Here is a 10,864-nt window from a genome sequence, read left to right as displayed (position 1 = left end):
TCAAATTGGATCTGACTGGTACAGGAGGTGATTGTTCCCCCCTCTTCAGCAGAGCATCTGGCGGATTTGAACCGCACACCTCTGGGATTGCAGTGCAGCCCCCTGCCACTAGGCCACCAGAGCTCGCCTGTTACATGTATTTTTACCAAAATAAAAAGCAAATAGTAAATAAACAAGCAGGAGCCACTTAGGCATACATCCTAAATGTCACTTTATCAAAGTGAAGAAAAATCATAAAAGAGCAGAGTACATTTGAATCCCTGACCCCAGAAATATTTTCTCTAAGAAATGAAAGCATACACATTTTCATTTGTTGTAGGGGGTTTTTTAGTACTGTCTGAAAAAGACAGACCTTTAAATGAATGGACAACATTTGAGATTTGTACATAGTGGATAAGGAGTTAAGGTGCCAACCAAGAGGTGTATAGTTTGGATCTACATGCTGCTGTATGAAAGAAAGATGGACACTCCCCTCCTCTGTGGTTTACACCCCTGAAAACTCTGGGGGGGAGGGGTGCGGCTCTGGTAGCCTAGTGGCAACTGCGCTGTAATCCCAATGCCACGCGCTTCAAATCCACCAGATGCTCAGCTGAAGAAGGAGGGCAAATCTCCTCCTGTCCCAGTCATAGCCAATTCAGGGCGTGGGGGGGTGGGGAACAACACCAATCCTCTCACTGGTCAGCTATGAGTCGGTTCCGACTCAATGATATGAGGTGAGGTTATGTTATACTGAAGGGTGGTATTCCAAAGCACTGCTGACTAACTGATTTTTATAGGAACGTGACGGAGACAGATATTTTAGCACTAGAACGCCGACTGCTGCAAACTATAGACATGATCATAAGCAAAAAGAAGAGGTAAGATCTTGGCACATTTTTAAAAGCCTTGTATTTTGCTATCATTTTACTATATGAAAATTGTAACTATAAAGTAGTTCTTGATCATTTTTATCATACAGTATCACAGTATCAAAGTCTGTCTTACATGATAGAAGGTTTTCAAATTTAACCCAATTTCCTGAATTTGTATTTTCTTTCTCTGAACTGTTGTTGTTCTTGTGTGTCATCGAGTCAGAACCAACTCCTGTCCAGTAGGATTGCTCAGAAGGAGACTGCCCATCTTTCTCCCATGGAGCAGCTGGTGGATTCAAACTACCTGTCGCTGGTTGGCAGTGCAACTCCTTACCCACCAGAGCTCCTGAACAAACTATCAGAATAACTTCTATATTTGAAGGTGTTCAACATGAAATGTTTCTCAAGTTTACATCCCATCATTTTTGCAACCTATTTATGTCTAACTTAGATATTTTCAATTTCCATTTCTCCAGCTACTTAAGATATCTTTGAGAAGTGCTTTGAAAATGTCTGTTTTCCAAGTGGCATTTCATAGCAGCTGTAGACCTGTGGACACATAACCTGGAACCGGGCTTTCTGAGTATAAGTCCTTGGTCTGCTGCTTACAGTTTGAATTTGTGCTGCTACTCTGTTTTTATGCCTTGGTTTCCTCATCTCTAAAATGGAGATAATTATCCTTAGTTAAGATATGTAGAGCCTTAGAACAGTAAATAATAGCATTGGGGATTTTAGGGAGGGGTTTTTTTTTTTGTTTCTAATATTTTTCTTTTTTTTTAATTGATTTGCTAACAATAATTCATGTACATAGTGTTTTATACAAACTTTCATTTACATTGTGGATGATAACATTGTTAAAATCAAATAATGGATTGAATACTTTCTGGAGGACAATTGCTGGTTGGTTTTAATGCTTTGTTTTCAATTCTTATTCCCTTAATTATTCTAGAAATCCTAGTTTATGCCACTCTACCAGTCAGTGTATTAGAGTGTGAAGAAAGGAGGATAATAAGCAAAATAAGTTAAATCCTGCCTTCATGAAATCTTTTGTCTATTTAGAGGCCTCTTCTTGCTAGGTGCTACTGAGCTGTGTACAACTTGTAGCCACTCTATGAACAACAGATCTGAGCCCTGTGCCATCCTCACAATCTCTGATGCACTCAGTCCCACCACTGCAGTCACTGTATCCATCCATCTGGCTGAGGGTCTTCCTTTCTTTGGCCATCCCACCACATTTCCAAGCATGATGTCCTTGTCCAAGGAATAGCTTCTCCTAGCAACATGCCAAGAGTGAGACAAAACTTTGTCATCTTTGCCTCTAATGAGCACTCTGGCTGCACTTTCTCCAATATTTATCTGTTCTTTTAGCAGTCCTTGGGATATTCAGTACTCTTCTCCAACACCACAGTTCCAAGGCATCAATTTTTTTTCTGTCATCCTTATTCATTGTATCATAAATGTGTTAAAATTTTTTCTCTTTTTTTGTCATCATTTTTCTGTAGTAAACCTATAGTGAAATTAGAGATGCTTTAATGTAAGAAATAATATATTATAATGATAAAGAGAGTCCAGAATAACCAACTAATTATTTGTTTCGTTCTGTAAGACTTTACTAAGGTGGTAGATGTAGACATATACTTGAACACATTTATTTATTTACATGTATTTTTGATCATGGACTTTCTATGTCATTTCTTTCTATAAATTTATATGAATGCAAATTTATAAATTAATAAGAACAGGGTGATTATTGGAAGGTACTTCTTTTTTTTCTTTTTTTTTTTATTATTAATTTCAATGAAAATTTACAGACTTTGGATTTCCATTCATTCACTGTTGCACTTTTCTCCCTGCCACCGCAACCCTCCCCCAATACACTTCCCTCTTGGAAAAGCAAAAGAAAAATTCTTTCATAGTTTTACAATCCCTCCTCCAGGTCCACTCCTTCGCTCTGGAATCCTGTCATGACAAAAATACCTAATCACATATCCCTTTTAAGCAGTTTTCTCCCTCATCTGTTTCAATGCAGTATACATTATTGAACCTATCTTTCTCAGTCTCCCCCCAACCCCGAGGTCAGTCTTGTTTTACAACAGTGGCACCATGCAGTATTTGTCCTTTTGTGACTGAGATACTTCACTCAGCATAATGTCCTCCAGGGTCACCCATTTTGAATAATATTGCATGAGTTCCTTGGTTTTGAATGCAGCATAGTATTCCATTGTGTGAATATAGCACAGCTGCTCTATCCATTTGTTTGTTGATGGGCACTTAGGTTGTTTCTAACTCCTTGCTATTGTGAACAAAGCCGCTATAAACATGGGTGTGCATATATCTGCTTGGGTGGCAGTTATGGTATCTTTGGGGTATATTCCCAGTAGTGGAATTGCTGGGTCAAATGGTATCTCTATTTACAACTTTTTGAGGAAGTGCCATACTGCCTTCCACAGTGGTTGCACTATTTTACACTCCCACCAACAGTGAATGAGGGTTCCAGTTTCTCCACAACCTCGCCAGCATTTGTTGCTTGCTTGTTCTGTTAAATTTTGCTATTCTGACTGGGGTGAGATAATGTCTCTTAGTTGTAACAATACTATTTTTATTCCCAAGAAGATTATTCCTTTTTCTGCACTGTTACCCATATAAAGAGATTAATATATTCCAGTGAATATATGAAGGTAAAGTCATGCCCCTGTCAAGTATGAATGTACACTTTTAACCTGTGTAGTCACTAGTCATAACAATTAGTTTTACTGTCCACCATAGTCCAGTACCCGTGTAGACCTTGTGTAGTTAAGAACAGTGATGATTTATGGTCCTGTGGTAGCATATTAAGAATTTTAGTAACCCCCAGAAGAATCTTGTCTTCTAACTTAATTAGCATAATCTTTTGCCCAGTGGAGCAGAACAAGTTAGACAGGTGACTTGACAATACTTGGACCTGTGGGATTCATAGACCCGTAAGTGCCATCAGGTCACTTCTGAGTCATAGCAATAGTGCCTTGGTACTTATCACAAGGTAGAAAAAATATTTTTGCAAGCATTGATCTTTTGGAGTTGTATCTAGAAAACCATCTTTTAATTTAACAGCAGAGGGCCCCAGTGAGATGATACCCAGGGAAAAGAACATCTGATATATACAGAAAGTTAATGGTTGAAATGGGAGAGAAAAGAGGTATTGTGTCTTCTCATTTGGAACACCAAATTGAAGATGAGGTTTAGAGTAGTAAGAAAATATTTACCAAAAACTAACTTCACTTAGGGTGAACATGCTATTGCTATTAGGTGACTTATTATATTCTTTTTTCCTTTTTTGGGGGGTGGGGCACATACCGGAGGAAATTTCCCCTCCTTCTTCAGCAGAGCATCTGGCGGATTCAAACTGCTCACCCTTGGGATTGCAGCACAACTTCTTGCCACTAACCACCAGAGCTCCCTGACTTATTATATTCTTTTCATTTCTGTTTTGTTTTCAGTTATCTTAGATGTTAAAGTCTTCACTTTGATAACACATGACAAAAATATAATCTCAAGTCATAAAAAAATACTACTCTCATTTTAAGATTGTGGTTTTGTGCAATTATGGCATGTATCATGAAAAGAATTGAACTAAAAAATTACTTTACAAACCACATTGTTATTAGCCACGAGGGAAATGACAAATTAAAACCACAATGATATACCACTACACCTGTATCAGAACAGCTAAAATAATAGTGGAATACCAAAAGCTGGCAAGGATGCAGGGAAACTAAAGTGAATGTTCATACATTGCTGGTGGGGATGTGAAATGTTACAGTCACTCTAGAACATAGTTTAGAATATAATTAAGTTGGTTTCAACTTGACAGTACATAACAGCAACTATGCATTTAGCCTTTAGTTAGTGTTTTCTTTTCTCTTCAAATGGTAATTTTAATAAAAAGAGCAATGATGTCAGTCTAGAGACTAAGGTGCACCTGATCTGAGTTAGGATCTTCTCAATTGTTTGCTGTCCATCTCAGAGCTAGACAGTGACAAGGGATGATAGGAGAAGGATGGATACACCTTCACCTTTGAATTGTGGTACTGGAGAAGGGTATTAAACATACTGTAGACTGTCAAGAGAACAAACAGGTCAGGTCCCAAGAGAGTGTAACCAGATTGCTCCTTGGAGGCAAGGATTTTAAAGCTCCATCTCACATATTTTGGCCATGTTGTCAGAAAAGACTAGTCCTTGGAGAAGGACATCATACTTGGTAGGGTAGAGGGTCAGTGCAAGAGAGAAAGACCCTGAATGAGATGGATTAACACAATGACTGTGGCAATAGGGGCAGGTGTGTCAAAGACAGTGAGGCTGGCTCAGGGTAGGAGAGAGGGTTCAGAGCTGTTCTTCATAGGGTCACTAAGCACCATAATCAGCAGCACACAACAGCAACAATAGTTGACCGTCCAGTGGGTTTTCAGAGGCACTAAATCACACAGGAGGAGATTGCCCATCTTTCTCCGACAGAGGAGCTAGTTGGAGGATTTGAACTACATGCCTTTGGTTTGGAGCTCCCTGATAAGTATTAGTATATGAATATATGTATAGCACTTTCTCGTTGATGTTAGTAATTTTTAGACATTATTTCTTTAATCTTAACAACCACTCAGAAATTAAGAAATGACAACTAATAAAACTGAGGTCACACAGCTTCTAAGTAGTAGAGCCGGTCCTCAAATTTATGACTCTAAATCCTGTACTTCTTCACATAGTCTGAATTGCTTCTTAGAGTGTAGTTTCCCCCTTGTTATAGAAATGTAATCAACATCCTTCCTTGAATAGCTCAGCAAATGGAAGGGCAGCTGTGACACTTTGAAACTGCTGGATTGTGAGGACCCAAGTTTCCTTGCTAAGGTTAGTCTTGGTTTTTGTTTTGTTTTGTTCATTTCAGGATGGCGATGGCACGGAGAACTATGTTCCAGAAAGGGGAGGTGCACAACAAGCCGTCAGGATTCTGGGGAATGATAAAGAGTGTTACCACTTCAGCGCCAGGAAGTGAAAGTATCCTTATCTGTCTGCTTAATTATTCTTTTTCTCAACTCTGGGCCAAGGGCAGAAGAAAAAGAAATAGGTTGGGATATTAAGGGAGCTGGCTGCGTCAGATTTCATGCCAGCCAGCACAAAGCTTAAGAAATGCAGTGTGTACAGAGTCATCTTTCCAACACCCACATAAAATTATAAGATTAAAAAGCATTATCTTTGAATGGCAGGGCTCCTAAAAAATCAGTCTTTTCATTTTACAGATGAGAAAACAGACCCAGAGAAGTTAGGTCATACAGTGGTTTGTGGCAAACCCGCAACCAGAACTGTGGTCTCTTCTTCATAGTTCTTTTCACTACACAATTAAATTTCAAAACTCTCAGAGAGGGGTGGGGGGAAACGGAAATACAGAGCATAATGGCTCTCTAAAGTGGTTGATTCGTATACAGGACGATCTTAACAATCAACTCTGCTTCTCTAGTGACTTTTTGTTTAGAAAATCAAGGAAATTAAATAATGTGGGGTTGTGGTGTGTTTTTTGTTTGGGTTTGTTTTTTTGGTTTTTTTATTTAATTTAGTTACTAAATCTCTTAATGGCCACCAGTCTATTAAACCAACATCTTACAAGATGAGTCATGAAAAAGCTACTCCTGCCTTCTTCCAAGACTGGGAAAATCCAGATTCTCTCTTGCTCTGTTGGAGGAGGAGAAGGATATATTTTTATTTTAAATTTTGACCCGTACCTTCTTATGGCAAATGCAGATACCAGTAAAAGCAGGGTAAGGCAGGATGATATGATTGAGGAAGAAGGAGCATTTATTTCAATTCTCCTATTTCTAGACATGGTGTTAAGGGCTAAAATGACCAATACAACATAGCCTCGCTCCCCAAGGAGCTCACTAGCTAAGACAAATAACCAGGTAGCTCTCTGAGAGTGGGTGGTCTGCAGCGTACCAAGAGCAGCTGCAACTGAGCAAGAAATTGTAAGCACTTGCTGATTTGAGTAATAATGAGGAGAGTCAAAGAGAAGAGGGAGATGTGAATTAAATACTCATATTTTAGAAGGCACTACGTCTTTATTATTTCTATTAAATTGGGGTTTACTAGGGTTTTTATTAAACTCATAAAAGCCAAAAGTTTGTTATTTGGTGAAGGTGAATCAGCAGTTGAGTCAAATGATTTAACCTTTTGGAACCCCAGTTTCCTGACTGGGGGTCCTCACTGAGTTTTTGGAAAGCAGCACAGCGTAATGGAAAGAGCAGGCCTTAGAGTGAGGCAGATCTGACTTGCATCACACCTTATAGCTGTGTAACTTTGAGCAATGGTTCAACTCTCTGAGCTTTGCTTTCCTTATCTGCAAAATGGATGATAGCATCTATTTTCAAGGGGTTATTGTGAAAATTAAAGAAGATAATGCCTATAAAGAATTAAAGAAGGTAATGTGTCTAAACCTAGCCCATGTTAGGACTCAATAAATGTTCCTTTCCTAACACTATTTATTCAGATAATATAGGAGAAAGCTATGCTAGTTTACAGCCAGTTATTACTGTATAACCATTCTTCTTCCATTTCTAACTTAATCTAGCTAGGTAAATAAAGCTAAAAAACAAATAGATAAACCTGTCTGTCTGAGCCACTTGAGCTGGTGAGAAATTGAGTGATGGGTATTTGGTGTTAGTGTTCTTGGCTTTTACGTGTATTAGGAGATTGGGAAGACTGTCCTGAAGTCCCACTGCTGTTTGTGAAATAGGAAATTGAAAATATCAGCAGATCCTGGATCCACTGTAGGAGAAAATAAAACCATATGCTTTCTGTGTTGCTTTTTCTTGAAACTTTAATGTGATATTAAACCTTGATGCCCGTTCTGTGCCAGATCTTACTCTTATTCAACAAGAAGTGGATGCTTTGGAAGAACTAAGCAGGCAGCTCTTTCTGGAAACAGCTGATCTGTATGCTACCAAGGTACAGAGCAAGGAAACAGAAATGGGTTTTTTTACCAACATGGTTGCAAGAGATTAAGACAAAATGACTTTTTAATGAACAAGCAATTCAAAAAACATCATGAAGCGTCAGTATCAACATACTCCATGTCATGGGTTCAGCCACTACTAGCAAAATCTTTAATGAATCACTCTAACAATATAAATTAAGACTTTTCATCATCTAGAAAGATCATTCACTCTACATCCTACTCACTAGGTTAAAGGTGGTAGCTCCTCTGAATACATTATATTTCTAAGCAAATAATATTGTAAGAGCAATCAATCCCTGTTTACTACCTTCTAGCACTATTTTTAAGGATACATACAAAGAAATAACCTAAGGGAAATTAATTGTTGTCTTTACATCTAAAATGCAGTTTACTTTATATATGCAAATGAATTTTCTCAAGTTGCAAACTATTTTAATCTTTTATGAGGGTAACTTCACACAGGTAACCAGTTGTTTGTTGTGTAACTTCACACAGGTAACCAGTTGTTTGTTGTGTACCATCCAGTCAGAGCTGACCCCTCCCAGAGGTTCCCAGAGGCAGTTGATTCCACAAAAGGAGAGTGCACATCTTTTCCCCACGGAGCAGCCAGTGGATTCAAACTGTGTGCTATTGGGATTGCAGCACAGCTTTGTGTCAGTCGGCCACCAAAGCTCCTAACAGCATAGGATTAGGGGTCAAATAGATAAGAGCCTACGTCATACCCTGTTAATCACCTGTATGACATTATTAGCACATTATTTTATCTCCCTAAGCCTCCATTTTCCCATTTGTGAAGTTAAGGTAATAAAGCATTTCATAAGGGTTGTTATGAGGATTAAAACAGGTAATGAACATAAGATGTGTTTATCCCAGTCTCTAGCTCAAAGTAAACTTTGAGAGAAAAATAAAATTTTTAAAATACCAAACACCACTACTGCCATTTTTATATTCCCTTACTATTAGTTAACTATTACTAGCATGTAAACTTTTTGACTCATGATTCTCAGTCAGATGAAAGAGTGGCTCATTGAGGCAGAAATACTTTTTGTTGAATATAAAATTACTTTTTGCTAAAACCAACTCTATTTTGTTTTGTTTCCCCTTAGGAAAGAATAGAATACTCCAAGACTTTCAAAGGGAAATACTTTAACTTTCTGGGTTATTTTTTCTCTATTTACTGTGTTTGGAAAATTTTTATGGTAAGTGTATTAAGTTTTTTGTTTCGTTTTGCTGTCAGGGTTAGATGCATCTTCCTGGCAGTGCCAGTTAGAAGGTAGCTTTCTGATACAGTGATCTAAATTCCAGATTCAATTAAGTCAATGGAGACTGATCTTTCATGTCTCTGAGCCTTGCTCTTCTCCCCTCTCCTTTTTAGATAACCTAGAATAGAGAAGTTGCATTTTTATTCTGTCAGAAATTGTTAGTAAGGTCTTAGTTTATGAAATCCGTGAAATGAGTGTGAAAGTTGCTTTTATACTCAGCTTTCCATATGAGTGTATGTAGCCTTAACTCCTACCTACATTTGAAAATAGAAACTACTTTTCCTTTTTAATAATATGTATACTTAAAAATCAAGCACAAAATCAATCTAAAATATATTTCCTTAGCTAAACTCATCTTCTATGCTTATAGATGTTATTCTTTTATAACTTTTCTTCAGTGTTTTATTCTCTGTATGCATTTTAGATCCACTACTTGTCTTTACTTATGACTCATCTACAGCTATCAGTGGTTTTCCATTTGAGTGTTTGACCTACTGGTTTGATGGGCTTTTCTGTTTGGGCTGTTTACACAGGGAAGGAATGTTGTCAGCTTATTAGTTCATTCTGATCAGTGTACATGGCATTAGTTGATTTTGATAAATGTATATATTTTGGATTTAGTGAATATAATCTTATAATAAATGGATACCAGTACTCACTAAGATGATACTCATTCTTGGCATGTTCAGTGGGAAAGAGTAAATGAAAATTGTGAGTGCAAATAACCAACCCACTAAAAGTTTTTTTGTTGAGATTCAACCTTCAGGGAAACTTCTTTTAATAATTTTGACATACAACAAATTACTCATACTTAAACTGTAGTTTGATGGGTTTTAGCATATGCCACTATAACAGCTATCCTCATAATCACAATAAAGAGTTCATCCATCACTTCTAAATGTTTTCTCATGCCCTTTTGTAATGCCTCTCTCATACCCTCAAAAGTTCCCAGCAACCACAAATGAGATACTTTCTACTCTTATGTATTAGTTGGTACTTTCCAGAATTTTATATAAATGGAATCAATCTTATATACTCTTCTTCTGTCTAGCTTTTTTACTCAGTGTAATTCTTTCAAATTTCATCCATATTATTGTACATATCAATAGTCTATTCTTTTTTATTGCTAAATCATATTTCCTTGTATGGATATATCACAGTTTATCAGTTTGCCTGTTGATGTACATTTGGGTTGTTTCCAACTTGAGAATATTACAAATAAAACTGCTATGAACTTTTGTTTTCAAGTCTGTATATATGGGTTTATGGTGTATTTTTCCTTGGTTAAGCACTGAGAGAGGGGTTGAGCAGCTCTTTCATATGGAAAGTGATTGTTTAACTTTTTAAGAAATAGCCCAAGTTTTTTCCAAATGGATTGAATTATTTTACGTTCCCATCTACAGTCTTCTTTGCTCTACATCCTCCCCAACACTTTTATGATTCCCTTTAATTTTAGATACTTTAATATGTAGAGGCTAACAGATAATATTGAATTTTAGTTTTATAATGATGTTGAGTATCTTCTCATGTGCTTATTTATTTGCCTTCTGTAGCTCTCTGGTAACAATGTCTGTTTAAATCTTATAGCAGTCACTTGATTGTTTTCTTTTTTTTCTCACTAGTTTATTTACAAAATTCTAATACAAATTCCAATAAATTCTTTCAATTTCCCTCACCTCCCCCCATCAAATTGTACAATCCAATGATTAATCCCCTCTTCCCCCTGTACATCACATCCCTCTGCTTCCAACCTCTCCCACCCCTCATGGATCTTT

At 37.3% G+C, this 10,864-nt stretch overlaps 1 protein-coding gene across 2 annotated transcripts in view; it reads left to right on the top strand.

Moving 5' to 3' along the window:
* Positions 1-10,864, top strand: part of LOC102869697 (Golgi pH regulator-like) — a 56,057-nt gene that overhangs the window by 32,346 nt on the left and 12,847 nt on the right. For both annotated transcript variants that reach the window (XM_006899520.1, XM_006899521.1), the window contains 4 exons: positions 777-857; positions 5,767-5,876; positions 7,729-7,817; positions 8,934-9,026. In XM_006899520.1, coding sequence (XP_006899582.1) covers positions 777-857; positions 5,767-5,876; positions 7,729-7,817; positions 8,934-9,026 — 373 coding nt within the window. The remainder of the gene's footprint in view (positions 1-776; positions 858-5,766; positions 5,877-7,728; positions 7,818-8,933; positions 9,027-10,864) is intronic.

The sequence above is a fragment of the Elephantulus edwardii genome, unplaced genomic scaffold (genome assembly GCF_000299155.1).
Source record: "Elephantulus edwardii isolate Elephantulus edwardi_28Jun2011 unplaced genomic scaffold, EleEdw1.0 scaffold00260, whole genome shotgun sequence".
Taxonomy (NCBI): domain Eukaryota; kingdom Metazoa; phylum Chordata; class Mammalia; order Macroscelidea; family Macroscelididae; genus Elephantulus; species Elephantulus edwardii.
This window is presented reverse-complemented; position numbering and strand designations above follow the sequence as displayed.